The sequence below is a fragment of the Henckelia pumila genome, chromosome 1 (assembly GCF_033568475.1).
Source record: "Henckelia pumila isolate YLH828 chromosome 1, ASM3356847v2, whole genome shotgun sequence".
NCBI lineage: Eukaryota > Viridiplantae > Streptophyta > Magnoliopsida > Lamiales > Gesneriaceae > Henckelia > Henckelia pumila.
In genome coordinates this window covers 68,797,379-68,822,086 of record NC_133120.1, presented here as the reverse complement: position 1 = coordinate 68,822,086, position 24,708 = coordinate 68,797,379, and the positions used below count along the sequence as shown (strand labels likewise).

General features: G+C 37.9%; 2 protein-coding genes across 2 annotated transcripts; one reads left to right on the top strand and one right to left on the bottom strand.

Annotated features, from left to right (window-relative positions):
• Positions 1–1,066: 1,066 nt before the first annotated feature.
• Positions 1,067–1,865, bottom strand: LOC140876471 (non-specific lipid transfer protein GPI-anchored 20-like). The gene is made up of 3 exons (XM_073280528.1): positions 1,551–1,865; positions 1,362–1,433; positions 1,067–1,253 (listed from the first exon to the last, which is right to left on the bottom strand). The coding sequence occupies exons 1-3, from the start codon at positions 1,840–1,842 to the stop codon at positions 1,120–1,122; spliced, it is 498 nt and encodes a 165-aa protein (XP_073136629.1). The 5' UTR covers positions 1,843–1,865; the 3' UTR covers positions 1,067–1,119.
• Positions 1,866–23,559: 21,694 nt separating this feature from the next.
• Positions 23,560–24,708, top strand: LOC140875656 (non-specific lipid transfer protein GPI-anchored 5-like). Its single transcript, XM_073279386.1, has 3 exons — positions 23,560–23,982; positions 24,182–24,229; positions 24,438–24,708. The coding sequence occupies exons 1-3, from the start codon at positions 23,646–23,648 to the stop codon at positions 24,554–24,556; spliced, it is 504 nt and encodes a 167-aa protein (XP_073135487.1). The 5' UTR covers positions 23,560–23,645; the 3' UTR covers positions 24,557–24,708.

The window sequence follows — 24,708 nt, the reverse complement described above, 5'->3', positions numbered from 1 at the left end:
TTAATATAATTTTTTGGTTACAATAATCTATTTTTTGATCGAATATTATTTCAAAATTTTATATTGGAATATTGAAAATACATGGATGAAAAAAAAAAATCATATAATAACATATGACATTTATATATAACAAATTTTGTGACAATTTGACACAATTAATAGTAGAAAGGGAGTAAAGTGGAAATTATAAGCTAATAAACAAATTTAAAATGTGAAAAAAATTAAAAGAAAATAGGCTAATGAACAAATTAATTTAAATAAACTCTTAATTAATCTCATTATTAATTTAAATAAAAATAATTTATTTTTAATTTTTAACAATATTGCTGCTCAATTTTTTTACGGTGTGTAATAGTTAGACATCCGGTTTGTGTCATTTAGTAGTCAATAAAAATTTGGATTTTTTTTCACATTCTAAAAGTAAAATATTTTACATTATAAAAATATTAGCCAAATATTGTGTGTGAAATTTTATATTATATAGTATACATAGTTTATCAATAATTAATTTTGAGGTAATAATTGGATATAAATGAAAAGTTAAATCCATATTCATTACTATGCAATAAATCACCTCTTATGATTTGACTAAAATTTTAATCCATTTGTGCCCTTGTTTTATACCTCATTTTTCCATAATTGCCCAAAACTGTTTTTTGATTCCTACACAATTTGGGGGCAAAGTTATAAATTTATAATAAAAAACTTTGCCCATCATTCATACTTTTATAGTAGAAATAGATTAATAAGCTCGTCATTCACGTTTTTAATTTATTGCAAAATCAATTTTGATTAAAATGATGGGCACATCATGATTTTGTTTTCCCTCAAATTATGAGGCTTTCATAATGATATATATGAATTTTTCCTTAGCATGGCAAATGTCGTAGCAAATGGTTTGATGGATCTCTATATTTTTCATTAAAATAGAAAAATAAATTAAACTATATGCAGGGGACTAGCTAGATTAAAACTTCCCCGTGAATTTCAATACGATAAACAAATCAGACCAAATAAATTCGATAACATGTTGCACCAGAAGGAATCAATATGCCTTTGAAACGGTGCCACAATTATATTACCACAAATTAATATAGAGTACTATATAACATCACTACATCAGTAGTTCTTGAGAGCAATATTACCGGCCGGAGATACTCCTGACGTGGTTGCTGGAGATGGCGGAGTCGCCGTGGTGGTTGTCTCAGGTTCGGGGGCCAATATCGGTGATTGTGGCTCCACGCCTGCTGGAGCTGCACCCAAGTTAAATATGTTCATTTTTCAGCATATATATTTTATTTAGATTATAATAATATTACATGTACAAAATTTATGGGTTATCTTATCCCTGTGTTATTTACCTAAAGTACTAGAAGATGGAGCAACATCTGGTGCAAGCGTCGGTCCCGGAGCTGGAACCGGAGCACCAAGTGCTGCAAAATTTTGTTTCCAATACATGAGCAAAATTAAAGCCAATTATACATATTTACCTTATACACTTCTTTTCTTAGAGAAAAAAAAAAAAGAAGAAATATTTTTCCAATACGTACCTTTGCATTGAAGTGGTACACCAGGCATGTTACAAGCCCGGGGAAGCGAAACCGCTAGCGTCTGGTTGATGGGGATTTGGAACGGCGCATTACCGGTCACGATTTGACAAAAACATTCCTTGCGACTACCCATAAGGGAAGTAAGTGAAGTGCAACATGCCGAGGGAGGGGTCGTCGTTGTGTTAAGAGTGCCATTCGCGACAAAGTTTACGCAGGGCGTAAAAGTCGTGATCATGGAAGACGTGCATGAACTGGTTGTCATCTGCCCAAATGTAGGGGAAAACAGTGCCATTGTGGAGATGGATACAATTAGTACTGTTGCAACGAGCTTGAAGGCCATAATTGGGATTTTTGGGTATATGGTTTGATTTGTTTGTGGTGGCTAGCTAGCTTTATTAATAGTGGGGTTGAAGAATTTGATAGATTGGATTTCGTACAAGTGGAGATTGGTTAGATAGAAGTGGTTTCTTGTGGATGAACTAATTTTAACTAATTGATAGGCAAGCATGTCTTAGCTAGGTATATTGCATGTTTGTGCATATCATGTACTTGGCTTCTTGATTAATCTTTTTTTTTTTTTATGTCTTTGGGCCAAGGATATAATCATATAAGTACCTAGAGATTCATTGAGATATTAGTATTTTCATATCATGTACTAATATATACAAATTAAACGTTTTGTTTGCTAATAATTTTGAATTTTCAAACTAATCTATACTATACATGCAATACTTGAACCATAATTAACAGAGACAAAATAAGATAAATTGGAACCTCATGGTAATTGGTGGTGTAGGATAAGTGCAAAAATAGTTATTCTTGTACGGAAACTGACCAATATATAATTATGATCTGTCATTTTTACGTGACTTGCAGCATTTAGAGTAACGTAAGAAATGTATATCTAATCATCCACATTTATTATTTTGTTCCTATGTAATTTTGGTTTTTTATATTTTTTATTTTTAATTTTAATCCTATATATTTTTTTATTTTTGGTAATTGTAATCATTTTATTGAGAGTATTGATATGACATTATACATATCAACACCACATCAGCGTTGCATAAGTTTCAGTGCCAAGTTGATAATATAAAGGATTAAAACAATTATAGTGAACTAAAACTGAAATTTGATAATACAGAGAATTAAAATCGCAAAAACAACAACATATGAGACCAAGAAAACAATGTTCTCATTTTTTTTTATATAAATATAACATGCAATAATAAATAAAGACCATTGGATACAAAATTAAGATAATAACTTTTAGCCCAGGTAAAAAATAATAATAATAATAACGTTTAGCACTTGGATTTCATTAGCGCTATGCCGCTATTCGTATAAATTCCAGGCCTCTAAGATGAAGTCCTTTTCCTTTTCTTTCAATTCATTTTCGTTTTTGCAATATTTGAACTTATGGATTTAGGATTTCAATTATAATTTTATTTTCTTACAGTGTGTTTAAATGTCTAAAAAATGAAATTTGGAATTGGATTTGGATTTGGATTTGGATTTGGATTTGGATTTGAATTTGAATTTTAAAATCCATGGAATTGAACTTCCGTTTTGTGTTTGGCAAAAAGTTAAAATATATTTTAGAATTTGATAGTATAAATTTTGGATAAATGATATTTTATAAAAAATTATAAAAAAAACTTAAAATTTATAAGTAAAGTATATGAATTTATTATTAAAAATAATTTTATTTCTTTATAAACTCAAATTCCGTGAAATCCGATCGATTTTGTCAAGATTTCACTTAACTAATTGAAATCCTATGAAATCTCACCAAATACCAATTTCGTTTTGAAATCCCAAGTTGCCAAACACTAAAACGGTATTTCGAATTCCAAATCCCATCAAATTCCGTCCAATTCCCGTGATCCAAACACAGTGACATAGGAGTTTTCTTTTATGTTGCCAATTGTAAAATTTTCATTTTTGAAATGACTTTCTGATTGTATTCATGATCTTATCAACATGAATGTACGATGGGGGGCTTTTTTTATTTATTTATTTTTTTTTTCCTTCCAACTAACTTATCCTAGTACTTTGTTTTGGACAATTGTTTTTAATTTCAAATGATTGCTTTTGATACAGTAACTTGGATTGTTATATGTTTTCACTCATATTTTCTCGAAGTGATGGCGTGACATTAGAAAATGATAACGTGATTTAAGAAAATGGTGATATGAAATTGGAAAGCATTGAGTTGAATAATATCACGCAGTGTTCTAAAAGGCGCCGTCTAGACCCGCCTAGGCGCCCACCGCCTCACTTTCTTGCTAGGCTATGCCTCTAGGCATTGCCCGCATAATCTCCCGCAAATCCCCCTAGGCAGTTACTATTTTTTATTAAAAAAATTACAAATCTAAACTAAAAGAGAGACGCGAAGCGAGAAACAAACACATAAAGAAAGAAGAAGCGCAAAAAAGAATGTCAAGCAAAAAATTAAATCTCATATTACATATGAAGACTTGATATCTATTAATATTTGTTAGGTATCCACCTCTGTTCCTAGCCGATTTGCCATTCACTTTGTTGTACCTATTGCCTGCAAAGATAACACACACAAAGCCAACAGCAGGCAAAGGAAGAAAACCAAAGAAAACAAACAGAAAAATGGCAGTATAATAAACGTGAAGAAATAGCAAGCTTCGGGCTCAGATAACTAAACCGTTTCTCCAATTAACCGGCAAACCAAGGCGAAGGCTCGAGAGGATTTGTTAGAACCTAATTGGGGGGGGGGGGGATTTAGGTTCTATTGACAACTTTAGCAATTTAAAGCGATTATGCAAGTATGCAAGCGGAAGACTTAAGCAATCAAATAATAAGTGCGGTAAATAAATGCGTAATGTACATAAAGCAGTAAAAGGGATAAGAGATGTTTATGGAAGTTCGACGATAAATCGTCTACGTCTCCCCTTCTTGGTTAAGTCGATTAACCAAGGATCCACTAGTACTTCGAACGTCTTGGCCTTGATGGCTCCAAGGATAGCCTTACAACTTGACACGATCACCGCGCCGATACAACTCAACACTCTTGGCCTTAAGGGCTCCAAGGATAGCATTAACACAACACTTGGCTTCACACTCAAGTGCTTACAACGATAGCACAACACACTTGGCTTCACACTCAAGTGTTTACAACAATAGCACAACCAACTCACAAACTATTTTTACAAACACTCTCAAATATATCACACAAACACTTTGATAGTGAGAAATTGCTTGCAAAGGAGAGAAGAGATGAGTTGGGATGTCTCCAAATAAACTTGGATGGCCTCTATTTATAGTTGACAAAGATTTGAATCTGATTTGAGTGCTTGGAGCGTGTGTTAAGAAGTCAAGGAGAGACAAAAAAGTGTTCGGCGCCGCTGCCATCTTTTTCCCAGCACTGAGCGGATTTTGTGAAAAAATCATATCTTCCAATCTAACCGTTGGATTGATCTGAAATTTGAACTGAAGCTTTAAAACATCCAGTTAGAACGGTGGAGATTTGATTTGAACGAGTCAAACATTTCCAGTAATTTTCTGAATTCACTTCATCATGTTTTCGAACCTGTTCTGTGCAACAAATTTGAAAAATTCATATCTCTTAATCCATCCGTTGGATTGACCTAAAATTTGGACCGAAGCTTTATAACATCATAATACTGAATCTGATCGGTGGAGATTTGATTTGGATTTCTCAAACATTCCCAGTTATTTTCTGAAGGCGAATCTTTATGGTTTCATTCCTTGCAGAAGTGGGTACTGTACAGCATATATGGAAAAATTCATATCTCTCATTCTAGCCGTTGGATTGCTCTCAAATTTGGACAGTACTTGTAACACTTCTTTATCTATATTATGACCGGTGAAGATCCGATTTGGAGTCAAAGAAAATTTCCAGTAATTTTCGGAAGTTGTTGCTCCATACTTTGGCTTCTTCTTATCTTTTTCTTCATATCTCTTAACAATGTTCCATCCATTCAATGAGCAATACAAGACTTTATAAATACATGTATAGCTTCAAAATAACTTCCAATAATTTATTTTTCAATAAATCTAATCTGCAAAATCTCACTTTAAATGGTTATTACAATTAACCGAGTTTTGTAATCATCAAAACATAATATTATGAGACTTGTTAATGCATTAAAAACATTAATCTCATAACACGAGATTTGTATACGTTTAAGGCGTAACAGGATTCCCACGCCCCAGTTCACGCTTAAATCCCCTACACACAGTAGGGGAACACCCAACGACACCAGGAACGAACGAGAGAGGCTCAGCAGCACAAAGCTCAACGAGAGAGAAAGAAGGCAGCACTCCACGAGTGCAAGAAAAAGGGAACAAGGAACGCTCACTTGATTCACGAAGAAAGCCAAGAACACACGAGTTCTTTTTGCGGCTGCTCAAGCTCTCCCTATCTCGATCTCACACTCTCTCGATCGATCAGCCAGAAAGGGTTGGGGGAAAGGCTTTATACAAGGGGCCTTATTAAATGGGCTGGGAAAAAAGAATTAGTTGGGCCAAAGCCCAACAAATCTCCACCTTTTGGCCCAACGCCGGTTCACTGGTTTTGGAGAATCACCTAAAGTTATCATCATTGCCCCACAACAAAAATACAAAGACAGTATCAGTCGGAAGTATCAAAGTTTAAAATTTTCAAACACGATCTAAACTTTTCAACAGATAAATACTTAGTTCCCATATCATCAGGATTAAATTCAGAAGGAATCTTTTCAAGATAGACAATACCTTTAGCAACCACATCACGAATGTAGTGGAATCTAACATCAATATGTTTAGTTCTATCATGAAAAACATGATTCTTACACAGTCGGATGCCAGATTGACTATCAGAAAATACAACAACTTCACCTTCAAGAAAACCAATTTCAAAAATGAGACCTTTCAACCAAATAGTTTCTTTTAATGCTTCAGTGACAGCTACATACTCAGATTGGTGGTTGAAAGGGAAACAATGTGTTGTAATTGAGATTTCCAGCTAATACAAGTACCACACAATGTAAACACATAAGAAGTTGTAGATTTTCTATTGTCCCTATCATTGGCATAGTAAGAATCCACATATCCAACCAATTTAACACCATTTTCAGATCTGGAAAATTTTAAACCATGTTTCACAGAACCATTCAAATATCTCAACAGAAATTTGAGAGCTTCCCAATGAGAAACTCCAGGATCAGACATGTATCGACTCAAGCAGCTCACAGAATATGCATTGTCAGGCCTTGTGCTAACCATTAAATACATGACAGAACCAATAGCATTAGAATAAGGCACATTCTTCATGCATTTAATATCATGTTCAGTTTTAGGAGATTGCTCTTTACTTAGAACAAAATGACCAGCTAGAGGCACATTGACAGCTTTGGCATTTGACATGGAAAATTTACTCAAAACTTTCTTAACATAAGTATCCTGATTCAATAAAATGATAGACCGCTTTCTATCCCTATAAATATTCATGCCAAGAATCCGTTTTGCATCTCCTAGGAATTTCATATCAAATTTAGCACTCAAGCAATTTTTGACATGCTCAATAATTTTCACACAAGAACTAATCAATAGCATATTATCTACATAGATAAGCAAGAAAACTGGAACTTAAGCATTTTGTTTGAAATACAAGAAATGATCATAATTACTTCTAGTAAAATCCAAAGAGAGCATGCATTCATCAAACTTTTTATTCCATTGCCTAGGAGATTGCTTCAAGCCATACAAAGATTTCTTGAGCAAACAAACATGATCAGGATACTTATTATTAACAAAGCCTTCAGGTTGCCTCATAAAAATTTTCTCATTTAGTTCACCATGTAAAAAATCAGTTTTAACATCTAACTGTTACAACTTCCAATCAAACTGAGCAACAAGAGCAAACATAATTCTAACAGTAGTAAATTTCACAACAGGAGCAAATATTTCGGTATAGTCTATCCCTTCTTTTTGAGTAAAACCCTTAGCTACTAACCTAGCTTTAAATATGACAGATTCACACTCATTCTTGACCTTAAACAACCACTTACAGTCCACAACAGAACAATTTTCAGGTTTAGGCACAAGAATCCAAGTATTGTTAACATGCAAAGAATTAATTTCTTCTTTCATCGCATTTAACCATTTCCCAGAATTTTCAGATTTTAAAGCTTCGTCATACGACTTAGGTTCAACATTATCAATAGATTCAAATACACTGAATGCATAAGAAGTCATGTGAAAGTTATCAAAGTGTTGTGGAGGCCTAATATTCCTTCTAGATCTATCTCTAGCTAATTGATAATCATTCAAGTCATTTTCATGCACATTTTCACTAGTTTCCTCGTGCATATCAGAATCATCAATAGCATTTTCAGACAGATTATCAGAAACTTCATCCACAACAGGCACAGTCTGCACATTTTCAAAAACAAGACTTGGACCAGGTAAATGCTCCACCTTGTTTGGAGCAGTGACAGCTTGGGGAATGGGTAAAGGAGCATATAAACATGAAAAATCAGATTCATTAAAAACAACATCCCTACTGATTAACACTTTAAAACCAGTTTGATCCCTTAACCATAGTCTATAACCCTTAACCCCATCAGGATAGCCAAGAAAAACACATTTTACTGATCTAGGTTCAAGTTTATCTCGTTTCTGATGCACAAAAGAAGAACAACCAAAAACTTTCAAGTTTGACAAATCAGTTTGCATACCAGACCATACAAATTCTGGATACTTACCATTCAAAGGCACAGAAGGGGATCTATTTATCAAATAAACTGTTGTACAAACAGCTTCACCCCAGAACTTTTTTGAAAGTCCAGAACATGCAAGCATATACCTCACCATTTCAAGTAAAGTTCTATTCATACGTTCAGCAACACCATTTTGCTGAGGCGTATAAGGGACAGTCTTGTGTCTTTGAATACCAGATTCAGCACACAGATTGTCAAACAATTTGTTACAAAATTCAAGACCATTATCGGTTCTTAGAATTTTAATTTTCTTACCAGTTTGATTTTCGATCAAGGTTTTCTAGTTTTTAAACTTCTCAAACACATCAGATTTGTTTTTCAATAAAAACACCCAAACTTTCCTTGAAAAATCATCAATCACAGATAAGAAATATTGATTTCCACCATGCGTGGGCACACTAGCAGGACCCCAAACATCAGCATGCAAATATTCAAGAATTTCAGAAGTGACATATTGTTTGGGACTTGGGGAATGTGGAAACTTGACTCTAGATTGTTTGCCAAGAACACATGCATCACAAAATGGCACACAAGACAACTTTTCAGTACCAAAGTAAACATCTTTATGCAAAATTTCTAAACCTTTAGAACTCATGTGACCTAGTCTTTTGTGTCACAAATCAGTTTTATCACTCAAGACAGCATTCACAAAGTTTTGCATACAAGATTCAGGTTCAGCATGGCAAACATACAAGTTTCTCAATTTTTCAGCTTTGAAAATCATCAAAGAGCCTTTCAAAATTTTCATAACCCCATTACCCCATCTACCCTGTAGACCGTCATCTTTCAAAGATGCACAGGAAATCAAATTATGACATAAATCAGGAACATGCCTAACATTTTTCAAAGTCAGCACATAACCTGAATCAAATTTCAAGCATAAATAACCAAGACCAGCAACTTGGCACATCTTTTCATTTGCCATAGAAACAGACCCATGCTTCACTTCTTTATAATTAGAAAACAAATTTTTGAATGGAGACATGTGAAAAGTGCACGCAGAATCTATAAGCCATTCATTTTCACACAAAGCACTTGAATGCACAGAATTCACAGTAGGCACATCACATACTTCAGTCACCATAAAAACATCACCCATGTTTTCACTAGAAGAAGCCATATTAGCAATATCATCATGCTGATTTTTGTAATTCTGGTTTTGTTTTTGTTTAGGCCTTGAACAATCTTTAATGTAATGACCTGTTTCACAACAATTAAAACACTGTTGAATCCGATATTTTGGTGATAACAAACAACAACTCATTGTATAGGAATGTGCTGCCAACCATTGTATTTCAGGAATCTACTACAACTTCTACCGGAAGCTTGTCAACCGCCTTTGCTCTCGACCGGCTGAAGTCACAAGCCTATCGACTGGCTAACAAAACCAGCAGAAGATAAATCTATCTACCGGAAGCTTGTCAACCGCCTTTGTCTCTCGACCGGTTGAAGTCACAAGCTTATCGACTGGTTATTCAAACCAGCAGAGGACAAATATCTCTACAGGTAGAATGCCAACTGCCTATCAGGATATCTCAAGACAAGTACCTGTGACAAGATGTTCTTTGCAAGATCTTTTATTAAAAGCAGAACCGGCGTGTCAGAAGATATGTTGACTCCTGCAATCGAGACAACAGGTTGCACCAAAATGGCAAAAACACAGAATGACTACAGAAAAAGCATTCGACCGTTTATTCCAGTTTTGGACCCTGGAAGTTGTCTGCAGTGTACGATCTTCATGCAGAATCATCAATGCATTTATGAGCATTAAATGTGCATTCAATGCAGCATCAGAACGTTCAAAATAAAGACGTTGATGATTGACCTATATAAAGGGAAGATTGCTCAAGAAGTGACAACAACGTCAACAACAAAAAAACAAAGAGAGACAAGCAATTCAGAAAAATCTCAATCAACTCAATCACTTGAATAATATCAGAAGTCCTCATCTGATATACTTGAGCACACTTACAAGATCACTCATCTGCTGCTCAAATAAAACCTCGCCTACAGTTCACATATCTGATCGTCAAGGATCATCCTAGGGTTTTCAAGCCTCTCGACCGCTCTGCAGTTTGAGAAGCTCAACTCAACTATACACATTGTTGAAGAGAATTGAAGCTACTCTGAAAGCTTCCACCAGTCTGATAAGAACTGAGAATCTTATCTGTGTAAATCTAGGAGTTTCGGATTAGGCATTGGATAAGTCCTAAGTCTGAAGTGGGTGTATTACAAGACGTTGTAATAACCAAAGTCTTCTAGTGAATTCCTTCCTAAGTGGAAGAAGGGGAGATGTAGAAGGATTAAGCCTTCGAACTTCCATAAATCGTGCCTTAGTCTTTACTGCTATTTATCTTACTTTCTGCTCATACATTGCATTATAAACTTTGCATCACTAAAACCTCTGAACTATTTCCGCACTATTTAAGTTGTTCAAACCGTTTTAGAAATTGAGAAAACAGATTGAGTGAACTAAACCTCACTTGATCATTTCGAAAGAAGAAGAAGAAAAGTTTCAGAGTGTATTCACCCCCCCTCTACCCTCTGAACCGATCCCAACAAGTGGTATCAGAGCGGGTTCCTTTCTCAACTGCTGATCTGAAGTTTTAAAATCATGACTTCTTTCAACAGAATTCCTATGTTTTCTAAAGAAGAGTATGATGATTGGAAAATTCGCATGCAGTCACATCTTGCAGCACAGGATGATGACATGCTATATGTCATAACAGACGGTCCTATCAAAATTATGAAGGTCAACCCAGCTCTAGCCGATGGTGCAGGACAAATGATTGAGAAACCAAGAGCTGAGTGGACCACTGAGGACAAAAAGAAGGCTAATCTTGACAATGTGGCCCGGGACATCCTATACAAAACACTGGATAAGAATATGTTCAGCAAAATCAAGTCATGTTCCACAGCAAAGGAGATTTGGGAGAAGCTCACTCAGCTGTGTGAAGGGAATGACCAGACAAAGGAAAACAAGCTCACTTTGGCCATTCAAAAATATGACAACGCCAAAATGAAGCCAGGGGAAACCATGGCTGAATTTGATGAACGGTTCAGTAGTATCATCTGTGATCTTATTGCTTTAGGTAAAACTTATACTAACCGTGAAATTGCTGTGAAGGTTATGAGAGCTTTACCCAAAGAATGGGAGATCAAGACAGTGGCCATGAGAGAGTCAAAAGACTTAAGCAAGGTTGAACTGCATGATCTCTTTGCAGATCTCAAAGCCTACGAGTTCGAGCTCAACATGAGAACAGAAGATGAACCATCTACTTCTCAACCAACCAAGGCCTTAACCTCAACCGTGATATGTCCACCGGTCGAGGAAGCTCCAAAGAGATCAGCTGAGCAAATCAGCAATGAAGCCATGACACTCTTTGTCAAGAAATTTGGTAGATTTATGCGTAAAAACAATTCTAAATTTAAAAATTATCATAAATCGGACCATACAAAGGATGGTCCTACTTGTTTTAACTGTGGCAAGTCAGGCCACTTCATTGCAGACTGCACCAAGCCTAAGAACAATGATCAGAAGCAATTCTCCGAAAGAAGAAGGGGTAAGGAGGATAAAAGGACGTTTAGAAAAGGAAGAGACCAAAGGGTTCTAGTAGCAGACGAAAGCAAAAGCAAATGGGCTGAGTCTGACTCTGACAACTCCAATACCGGAAGCTCTTCAGATGACAGCGATGATGAAAAAGTGGAATGCCTTATGGCCGATATCGAAGAAGAAGCTGAGGAGGTATTTGACTTTGGCTCACCTGAATTTACTCACAGTGATTTAGTTACCGCTTTACACGAAATGGCTAATGAATACAAAGCATTATCCAAGGAGTTCGAGGAAGTAAAGGCAGAAAGAGCTGACCTAAAAGATAAGTCAAGCAAATCAAGCTGCATGCAGCAAAAAGAGCTTGATGGTCTTAAGGTCAAGCTAAGTCTGCTGGCTACTGAGAACGACACCTTGAAAAGAGTATTCCAAGCTACCTTGATTGAGAATAAAAAACTACTTGAAACCATTAAGGCTTGGAATAAATCTTCTGTAACCATTGACAAGATTCAAGAAATTCAAAGACCGGTACATGATAAAACCGGTCTAGGGTTTGGAACAAATGAACAGTCTATGGAATCCTGTATTCAGTCAAGCCTGGACAAAGGCAATCTTAACAAAATAAGATTTGTCAGGTCCAGCACGATATATGAACACGATAAGTGCAGCTTTGACAAAAATCAGAAAGTATCTAACGAACGAAGCTCTAAGCATAGAGGGCTGGGATATGTGGATCCCCAGACCTCTAATCAAAGAGAAACTTGGATCAAACCAAAACCTAATGAAAGAAGAAAGGGAAACCAATCTAATTTCAAAAGGCCATGGAATGAGTCTAACTACTCTAAGAAAAGATGGTCAAAGGAGAAGCCTTACCAGTACTTTAATTGCAGGCCAGTTCAAAAGAGGTACAGGCTAACTGATGAAAATCAAAAAGGCAAGCAGCACACAGCAACCTCACAAGCACACACATTTACTGCCTATCGACCGCACAGATTTCTGGACACACACACGGGCGAACCTGTAAGGGTGTTCCAGGTGTGGGTCCCGAAAGGGCTAATCCGACCTGGACCCTACTAGATATGGGTACCAAAAGTTCTTCACTCTTTGCAGGTACTAAAAGTCCAAACGGGCGAGAAAACCACTTCTATCAAGGACACTACCTGGTATTTAGATAGCGGTTGCTCACGACACATGACAGGGAATCCAGAACTTCTAACAGAAGTGGTGTTGTGCAAAGGACCAAAGATCAGCTTTGGAGACAACTCCAAAGGTAAAACCGTGGGTAAGGGTAAGATTATCCATGGTAACATCAGTATTAAAGATGTGTTACTTGTTGACAAACTATGCTATAATTTGATAAGTATTAGTCAACTATGTGACAATGATCATTCGGTCGAGTTTCACAAACACACTTGCCTCATAAAAAATGACAAAGGTGAGACTCTTATGACCGGTGTACGAGACCTAAACACCTACAAGGTAAACTGGTCTTGCTCACATATTTCTTCACCTACTTGTCTTACTGCTCATCATGATAAACATTGGTTGTGGCATAAGCGGTTAAATCATCTAAATTTTAAGTCCATTTTTAACTTGAGGAAGCATGATTTGGTTTCTGGTCTGCCCGAAGGAGATTTTATAAAAGACAAAGTTTGTCCTGCTTGTCAACTAGGAAAGCAGGTGAGAGCAACCTTTAAAAATAAAGGGTGTATTTCTTCTTCCAAATGTTTAGACTTACTTCACATGGACCTATTTGGTCCTATACCAGTAAGAAGCATAGGGGGAATGAGATATGCTCTTGTTGTTATTGATGACTTTTCTCGATTTACTTGGGTCATCTTTCTCTTTTCAAAAGATCAAACCGCACCTCACCTGATTAAGCTTTTTAAACGCTTGCAAAATGAACAATCTACTGTGATAGATAGAATCAGGAGTGATAGAGGGACTGAATTTTTAAACACCACTCTTACGACTTATCTAGATGATCAGGGAATCAAGCATGAGTTGTCAGCTGCTAGATCCCCACAGCAAAATGGGGTGGCTGAAAGAAGGAACCGTACTTTAAAAGAAGCAGCCAGAACTATGATTGCTGATTCAAATGTTTCTCAAAGGCTTTGGGCAGAAGCAGTTAACACAGCTTGCTATACTCAAAACAGATCTATGATTAATAAACGATTTAACAAAACTCCATATGAGATCTGGAATGGCACAAAACCTGATATTTCATACTTCAAAATTTTTGGGTGCAAATGCTTTATCCACAACAATGGCAAAAACCATTTGACAGCCTTCGATGCCAAAGCAGACGAAGGAACTTTTATTGGTTACTCAGCCGTTAGCAGAGCTTATCGAGTGTTCAATCAAAGATCACTAACGGTCGAGGAAACCATTCATGTTGTTTTTGATGAATCTACTCTTTGTACAGAACAAACTCAAGGGAGCATAAATGATCTGAGTCATAGACTGGAAAACACAAATCTACAGGAAGAGAGTGACAGTGATCTATATCCTCCAAAGAAGGATGATCCAGTTCCCTCTACCGGGTGTGATCAAACAAGGCCAGAAGTGGATCCACCGGTTGATAACAATCCTCCAGCAAATGATGATCCAGTAAACGAGGACGTTCATCAACCAATTGATGACAACCCCTTAGGGAATTATTTTAGGTGGAACAAAGATCATCCACCTGGGTTGGTCATAGGTGACCCTTCTGCTCCTCGAAAAACACGTGGTCAAATGATTAATGAATTCTTGCATGCAGCTTTCATATCTCAGGTAGAGCCCAAGAAAATAGATGAAGCTCTATCAGATGTCAGCTGGATTGAAGCTATGCAAGAAGAGTTGAATCAATTCACCCGCAACAATGTTTGGCATCTAGTTCCTCGACCGAAAAATCAAAATGTGATTGGAACTAGATGGGTGTTTCGTAACAAGCTCGATGAACATGGCACTGTTGTGCGTAACAAAGCTCGACTTGTTGCTCAAGGATTCAGACAAGAAGAAGGCATAGACTTTGAGGAATCCTTTGCGCCAGTTGCAAGACTAGAAGCAATCCGCATCTTTCTTGCTTATGCAGCCTTCAAGAATTTTAAAGTTTATCAAATGGATGTGTAGTCTGCATTCCTCAATGGTCTACTTCAAGAAGAGGTGTACGTTGAACAACCACCAGGTTTTGTCAATCTTACTCATCCTCAATATATCTATAAACTTGACAAAGCTCTCTATGGATTAAAACAAGCACCGCGTTCTTGGTATGACACATTACTAAAATTTTTACTGGAACATGATTTCCAAATTGGAACGGTCGATAAGACCCTGTTTAAATTTGTAAAAGATGATCATGTGTTACTAGTACAAATTTATGTTGATGACATTATATTTGGGTCAACTAACCCCAAGTTGTGCTCAAAGTTCTCTAAACTGATGAAGGAGAAGTTTGAAATGAGCATGATGGGCGAGCTAAACTTCTTTCTTGGACTTCAAGTGAAGCAACTTGAAACTGGAATATTCATCAATCAGTCCAAGTATGCCAAGGAATTGGTAAAGAAGTTTGGAATGGAACAATGCTCAACTGTATCTACCCCCATGAGTACATCAATTAAGCTTGATAAAGATGAAGGGGGAATTCCGGTCGAGGTAACCATGTATCGAGGCCTTATTGGTTCACTGCTTTATTTGACTGCCAGTCGACCGGATATCATGTATTCAGTTTGTTTATGCGCTAGATTTCAAGCAGCACCTAAGCAATCTCATTTCATTGCCGCCAAACGAATAATTAAATATATTAAAGGAACTACTAATGTCGGTCTTTGGTATCCCAAAGATTCAAATCTTAATCTTATTGGCTATTCAGATGCAGATTATGCAGGTTGTAGAATTGATCGCAAAAGTACAAGTGGCACATGTCAATTCCTTGGAGATAGACTAATTTCGTGGTCAAGTAAGAAGCAGACATCAATTGCTACCTCGACCGCCGAAGCAGAATACCTTGCTGCTGGCAGCTGTTGTGCTCAAATACTCTGGATTCAACAGCAGCTTAATGATTATGGGATTCGGTCGAGTGAAGCTCCAATCTACTGTGACAATACAAGTGTCATAGCCATCACTCACAATCCAGTGATGCACTCTAGGACAAAGCACATTGATGTCAGGCATCACTTTATCCGAGATCATGTCTTAAAGAAGGAAATCAGGCTGGAATACATCTCTACCGATCAGCAAGCAGCAGACATATTCACCAAGCCTCTACCGGACGCTAAGTTTTCATATTTTCGAAATATTCTTGGCTTAGTAGATTTAAATTAGTATGCATGTGTTTAGGGGGAATGATTGTCAATATGACATTAATAGATTAGCTGTTACGTTGCCATAAATATTGGCATATCATCCGCCTTTAACTAGTCTCTGACAGGCTTCGTACTAGCAGCTTGGTGCTTTGAACCAAATGACATTAATTGGGCGCCTTGATTATGCTCTTCAAAACTTTTTGAAATTCAAAAATACTTTTCATGACGTCACCCTATGGCCCATAGGTTCCTATATATACTTCTTTACATTCGTATATCAATCTTTCACCTTTGCTAAAAGCTTTCATATTGTATTAAACGCATCATCGAATTACTCTCTAGATTTTGCTTACTCTCTGCTCGAGTTCTTATCTACAGCTATCATGTCGATCCAGAAGACTTGCCTCGCAATCAACTTTGATTCCGTTGTTAAGGCAAACAACGCAGGAATATCTGAGGTCTTCACCATGCTTGAAGCCTCTGGACTGAAGAAATTTCTGGAATGCAGCGCCATCTGCGATTTGCCTGTTTTGAAGGAGTTCTTCGCAACCGCTCAAATCGAGCATGGGACTATCAAATGCTTGATCAAGACAGAGGTCTACTCCTTCAATCAGAAGTTCTTTGCCAGCACATTTGATCTGCCCTCCAGGGGTTTGACAAAATGCACGGATCTTCCAGATGGTAACTGCTCTTATTGGTTGAAGGAGTTCTCAACTACTGATGCTCCGATCAAACTGCCGGCCCAGAAGACATCTCTCAAAGCTCCATTCAGGCTACTGACTAATATCGTGGCCAAGAATCTTCTGGCAAAGGCTGGATCTTACGACAAGGTGACGCTGGAGAAATTTCAATACATGGCTTGTATTGCCTCCAAGATCAACGTAAACTGGTCAGACATTCTGTTCAATATTCTATGTGAAATGATCAGGGGCAAAGGGCAATCCGAGGGATTTGCTTTGCAAATCTGCCACATCTTGGGCATCCTTGGAGTGGATTTTTCCAAGACTGAGCCTCTGCATCCCACCAAATGGCTCAACAAGTCTACGATTCTCAAATTCCTGAACAAGAAAGAGACTGCGGTCGACACCTTGCCCTCAACCGCAAAGGTTATTGCTATCCCTCAACCGCTTTCAACGGTTCCGGTCGTGGTCAAACCAGTCCATACCAAAAAGTTTGCCAAGCGTCAACTGATCATCGAATCTGAATCTGAAGATGAATCACGTGAGAATGTTCCACTGATTCAAGCTTTCAGCAAGTCATCCCCGACGGTCTCCAAAGCAGCTGTGTCATCCACGCCTGCAGGCGAGAAGAAGAGGCAGCACAAGAAGCTAAAGTCCCTTTCTGGACTTGCTCCTACCCTGTCAACGGTCGAGACTACTACCGTTGTTGCTTCTACTGCTCCTCGTCCTACAAAAGGTGTGATAATCCGGGAAGGTGCCTCATCAGCTCCTGAGGTCACTCTAGCTGATCCCAAAGACAAAGGGAAAGGTGTGATGATCTACACACCCAAGGCTCAACCAGCAGCTACGATAGAACTCAATATGATCATCTCTCACGTGCTCCGTACTGTCAAGCGTCATCTACAACGTTTTGACAGATGGCATCACTCCCGCACTCACTTGACACTCGCTCAAATATTTCCCAAATGGAAATCTCTCAACGTCATTGAGCAGAAGATGCTTCTATTTGCTGATACTGAAGACATCGTGGAGGCTCTGGGACGAAGACATCTCATAGACTTGAAGCTTCGAGGAAGCCTGCTATCTCTGCTAATTAATGAGCGTGTCAAGAATTTCAAATCCAAGAGTCCTACCGCTGCCGATGACTTTGTGATTTTGACTGGACTACAGGATAGTCTACGTCAAATCACTCAATTACTTCAGCACTTCCAAGCTCTAAACAATGTCAAAACACCAGCTTCAGCAGCCTGTTTACAAGCTTATGTGCTGGAAGCACAAGTGATGATGAAAACCTTTCTCACCCAAGATCAGGGTGAAGAAGACGTCTATGCTCTCCCTTCTTCAGATGGGATTCTGACCGATCTCATCACTGCTGACCTCTTTCAATCATCTGCTTTAAGATCGAGTGTGGCAGCATCTTCATCGGTCGACCCCTCCTCAACCGCAGTCCAAGCAGTTACTCAACCGGAAGCAGTTGTGATTGCTCACTCCTCTCCAGTGACGACCACTCACTTCTCCCGGTCATTCACAAGATGTTTTAGAAGTGGTTGCACAAGAGATACCTGTCACTTCTGTGACAGAGGCTCCTTGCAGTAGTGAAGCAACAGTGCCCCCAACGGAGATATCAAGCACTATTGTATCACCTGCATCTTCAGAACAGCAAGTGACTGATGCTGATCCAGCACTTCAACCGTCTCCATCTACTGAAAAGTTTATGGAAGATCTCATTATGGATGAACCAAGTGCTGATCCTGGTACTCCACCAACCATATTGGCTGCAGTCGAAACTATTATATCTCCAACTGTACCATTATTGGAAGGTCCATCGGGTAGCTCTCCAGCCAGTTCACCCGCACCACATCATCGTGAGTCTAGCCCGGTTTCACCAAGAAATGACCCAGAAGGGCAAATGCTTCAGACTGATGATTCTTTAATTGAAGCCATGGCCGCAGCTCTAGATCATACCTTGATAAATCGGCTTCATGAGCTCATGCAAACGGTTAGGTCCTTCTCTCAAGACATAACAAACTCATCCTTATCGGTCGATAATTCACGCCAGACGATGATTCGGCATTTCGAGACCGTGTCTCGAGACCTTGCTCGTCTGTCCACAGAGATCACTAATCATCATCGCACTCAAATCAACACGCTCTCTACCGTCTCTGAACAAGTTATCCGATCCGAAAACCGCCTTCATAAGCAGTTGAATGATCGGATGGACACTATGCAAGCCACTCTACTTGCTCAAATCGATGCAAAAATGGACACTATGCAAGCCTGCCTTGGCACTCAACTCACTGAGGTCATCCTTCGACTCAACCAAGGTGATGCCAAAAAGGGGGAAGAAGAGCAACGTAGAGCAGCAGAGGCAAGAAGACGTGAAGAAGAGTCCAGAAGAAAAGAAGAAGCCGACAGAAGAAGAAGAGAAGGCGATAGGTCAGGAGGAGCCAGTTGGTTCAAAAGATGAACAACTTATCTCTTTTTTACTTATCGCAGCTGCATCTTATTTTTTTCTGTAGGTGTAATAAAAATGCTTATTGTACTTAATGAAATTCATTCTCTCAATGAAGTTCATTTTAATGCTTTCATATTGTTCTTGGAGCACTTAAGTTTTGTCATCACCAAAAAGGGGGAAATTGTTGAATCCGATATTTTGGTGATAACAAACAACAACTCATTGTATAGGAATGTGCTGCCAACCATTGTATTTCAGGAATCTACTACAACTTCTACCGGAAGCTTGTCAACCGCCTTTGCTCTCGACCGGCTGAAGTCACAAGCCTATCGACTGGCTATCAAAACCAGCAGAAGATAAATCTATCTACCGGAAGCTTGTCAACCGCCTTTGTCTCTCGACCGGTTGAAGTCACAAGCTTATCGACTGGTTATTCAAACCAGCAGAGGACAAATATCTCTACAGGTAGAATGCCAACTGCCTATCAGGATATCTCAAGACAAGTACCTGTGACAAGATGTTCTTTGCAAGATCTTTTATTAAAAGCAGAACCGGCGTGTCAGAAGATATGTTGACTCCTGCAATCGAGACAACAGGTTGCACCAAAATGACAAAAACACAGAATGACTACAGAAAAAGCATTCGACCGTTTATTCCAGTTTTGGACCCTGGAAGTTGTCTGCAGTGTACGATCTTCATGCAGAATCATCAATGCATTTATGAGCATTAAATGTGCATTCAATGCAGCATCAGAACGTTCAAAATAAAGACGTTGATGATTGACCTATATAAAGGGAAGATTGCTCAAGAAGTGACAACAACGTCAACAACAAAAAAACAAAGAGAGACAAGCAATTCAGAAAAATCTCAATCAACTCAATCACTTGAATAATATCAGAAGTCCTCATCTGATATACTTGAGCACACTTACAAGATCACTCATCTGCTGCTCAAATAAACCCTCGCCTACAGTTCACATATCTGATCGTCAAGGATCATCCTAGGGTTTTCAAGCCTCTCGACCGCTCTGCAGTTTGAGAAGCTCAACTCAACTATACACATTGTTGAAGAGAATTGAAGCTACTCTGAAAGCTTCCACCAGTCTGATAAGAACTGAGAATCTTATCTGTGTAAATCTAGGAGTTTCGGATTAGGCATTGGATAAGTCCTAAGTCTGAAGTGGGTGTATTACAAGACGTTGTAATAACCAAAGTCTTCTAGTGAATTCCTTCCTAAGTGGAAGAAGGGGAGATGTAGAAGGATTAAGCCTTCGAACTTCCATAAATCGTGCCTTAGTCTTTACTGCTATTTATCTTACTTTCTGCTCATACATTGCATTATAAACTTTGCATCACTAAAACCTCTGAACTATTTCCGCACTATTTAAGTTGTTCAAACCGTTTTAGAAGTTGAGAAAACAGATTGAGTGAACTAAACCTCACTTGATCATTTCGAAAGAAGAAGAAGAAAAGTTTCAGAGTGTATTCACCCCCCCCTCTACCCTCTGAACCGATCCCAACAAACACTTTCTGTTTTTAGGCCTCGACTGAGATCTTTGCTTACTCTTACCTCTGTTTTTGGCATATGATTGATTTTGGTTGTTTGAATGTCTCCCTATTGGTTTTCAAATCAATCTCTTTGCTTTTCAGACCATTCACAACAGTTTCTAATGTTATATTGTCTCTACCATACTTAATAGTAGATTTAACATCACTGTAAGAATCAGGAATAACATTCAAGAGAACAATAGGTGTGTATTCATCAATGTGTTTATCACCTGTTTGCTTAATATCTTGAATTAGTTTGGTAAACACATCAATATTTTCATCAATGTCCTCGTTCAAATCGAGTTTGAAACGGAAAAAATTTTCAAGTAAAAACAATTTACTCGGCAGTGAAGTCTCCGTATAGAGCTCTTCTAATTTTTCCCAAAGTTCTTTGGCCGATTTCAGTTTACCCACTTTTCTTAGCACATAATGAGATAAATTCAAGATAATAGAGGAGTAAGCAAATTCATCCATTTCATCTTTTTTCTCAGCCGTTCCGGCAGCAGGATACGACAAATCTATTGCTTTGAAAACCTTTTGTTGTATTAAAATTCCTTTCATTTTCTGCTACCAAATTGAGAAATCAGTTTTTCCATTAAAAGGTTCAAGATTAAAACCTGTGAACGACATTTTTTCACACAGAAAAAACACAGAAACTTTTTTCACAAAGAAAGGCAGTAAACCACATAGATTTCAGCAAACACAGCGAAAGCAACTAGTAAGCACGTAAGTCCTAGTTTCTACCAGCACGTAATCCCAGAACCTAAACCGCGGCCAGCGGCTTCTAATGCGATAAAAAAAAAGTTCAAGGTCAAGCCAATATACCAGCGCGAAACTCCCTTACTTAGAGTTTCGATTCCACGGCCAGCAAGCTCACGCCAGTGACGGAACGTGGGCTGTCCAGCGACGGCGGAAGTCCAGGCGGCTCGGCTGATGTCCAGCAGCGACGATGGCTGCTATCCCGGCACCGGCGAGGATGTCCAGAGGAGCAAAAAACAGCGGCGCGACGATAGTGGCTCTGATACCACTGTTAGATATCCACCTCTGTTCCTAGCCGATTTGCCATCCACTTTGTTGTACCTATTGCCTGCCAAGATAACACACACAAATCCAGCAGCAGGAAAAGGAAGAAAACCAAAGAAAACAAACAGAAAAATGGCATTATAATAAACATGAAGAAATAGCAAGCTTCGGGCTCAGATAACTAAATCGTTCCTCCAATTAACCGGCAAACCAAGGCGAAGGCTCAAGAGGACTCCCATGCCCCAGTTCATGCTTAAATCCCCTACACACAGTAGGGGAACACCCAACGACACCAGGAACGAACGAGAGAGGCTCAGCAGTACATAGCTCAACGAGAGAGAAAGAAGGCAGCACTCCACGAGTGCAAGAAAAAGGGAACAAGGAACGCTCACTTGATTCACGAAGAAAGCCAAGAACGCACGAGTTCTTTCTGCGGATGCTCAAGCTCTCCCTATCTCGATCTCACACTCTCTCGATCGATCAGCCAGAAAGGGTTAGGGGAAAGGCTTTATACAAGGGGCCTTATTAAATGGGCTGGGAAAAAAGAATTAGTTGGGCCAAAGCCCAACAATATTTATGTTGTTGTTGTTATTGTTGTTGTTATTATTATTATTAAAATTTTATAAGAGTTTCGTACAAAAACTGAAAAACATAAGACATAAAAATTATATTTTATTGTAAAACTCATGAATATTTCAAGTTATTTATTATTTAGGTTTTTTTAAAAAAACCGCCTAGGCCCCGCCTAGGCGACCGGCTAGGCGCTAGGCTGTGGGTCGTCGCCCGCCTACCGCCTAGCGATTTTTATAACATTGATATCACGTAAGCAAGTGGATCAAAATAACTCAAAATAAAAGTTGATGTACGAAAACCAAAATTTGAAAACTTAATCACTGGACAAAAAATCCAAAACCAAAAAAATAATTATCCAACATCATATTTTTAATCACGCGGTTACGCGTATGAATAATGATTTCCTCAAGTATCTGTATTTTGTCAGTTTTCTAAATTTGTGATATTCCGTGTGAACCAATGAATCTTAAATTATCACTTTGTCTACATCAATTTTACTGCAACATTATCCTTAGTTTAGTCTTGTATCCCAATTAAGTGCGACAAGTAAATAAGTTCTATGTAACTACTTTCATATTTTGAATTATAAACTTGATATTTTAAAAATTATATAAAAAATAAAAATATTTTATTTCAGCCTAGCTATAGTTCTTATCGAGTTCATTTTTATTCAATATTCATAAGACTCGATCCCTACTAAATTGTAATTTCCCTCAAAACATTTTAGTTAAATCACATTGAAGTAGGTCACCCACAATGTTAACTACTTAGACTTAGCTATGTGTCAACGTACTCCTTCATTTGCAAATTATATATATATATATATATAGTTTTGACATGCTGTCCATTCACCATGTCAACTTTCGTGCAAAACATTGAAGTGACACTCAACTATTGTACCTACAATTTGTCACCTCAATAGTTTGCACGAAAATCGATACGGTGGGTGGACAGTATATCAAAACTATATATATATATATATATCCAAATTAAAATATGATAAGACCCATATATAAAATTTAAAATTAAAAAAAAGTACCAAACAATTCATAAATAAACTAGAAAAAAGTAGGTAACCAAAAACCCAAAAAAAATCATTTGACTAACTAATTCACCATTATAAAACCCACCTAAAACCCCAAAAAGGAGCCAAACCCCTCAATAGAACACCAAAATTTTCATCTGTGATCAATTTCACAAGCATTTCCATCAAGAATTCAAATATGTCACACCAAAAAGTTTTCATAACCTTAATCATATTGATTCTTCTTGTAGCCATGCTTTGGTCCGGCGTCCGCTCGCAATCCGACGACTGTACTAAGGTGATCATTAGCATGTCACCTTGCCTGAACTACATCACCGGAAACTCCTCCTCCGTCCCATCCGTCGCCTGCTGCACACAGCTCGACACCGTTGTCCGGACCCAACCTCAGTGCTTGTGCCAGGTGCTCAACGGTGGAGGCTCAAACATGGGGCTGAACATTAATCAGACTCAAGCTTTGGAGCTGCCCAAGACATGCAAAGTTCAAACTCAACCAGTTAGCCGATGCAATGCCAATGGTAATTAAGAAGTTATCATTCCAAGACATTGCTGAAATTTTTTTTAACTCATTTTTTTTCCCCAAATGGTCTCAAACTTTTTGGTCATATTTCCATGATCTGATACAACATAAAATCGACGAGAAACCAGCAAAAAAGTTCGATTTTCTGCGGGTTTGATTGAGCTTTTATAAGTTGATGTCTTGTTGATCATTTGCAGCTGGCTCTCCTTCAACACCAAATTCTCCAAAGACAAACCCTTCTTCAGGTATACAACTTCTAGCTAGCTCTTGTATATATATTAGGCTAATCTGAAAATTGATCTTGCATGCTAGCTCGTGTTTGATAAACTATATATAGCTATTGGATTTCGAACATCTTTCAAGAAAATACCCTTTATTAATTCATGTACTTCACGGATTAAAAAAAAAAAAAAACCTTAAAGATTGCTATATATATATATATATTTAATTCAGGAGGTATATCAAGAACAGTGCCGTCAGCTGGAGATGCAGCTTCCACCAAGTTGTCTGTTCCCACGATGTTTCTTGCCATGTTCTTAATTATTTCTCAACTTTCAACATTGCTTGAATAATTAATTTCTACCACCTCATGATTTCTCTTTTGAAATTTTTTTTGTAAATTATTATTTTTTATTTGGTGTTAGTATGTATGTTTCCATCTCGGCTATTTTGGTTGGCCTGCAATAATGAATGTAGTTTAAACTTTCATGGACAATATATATAA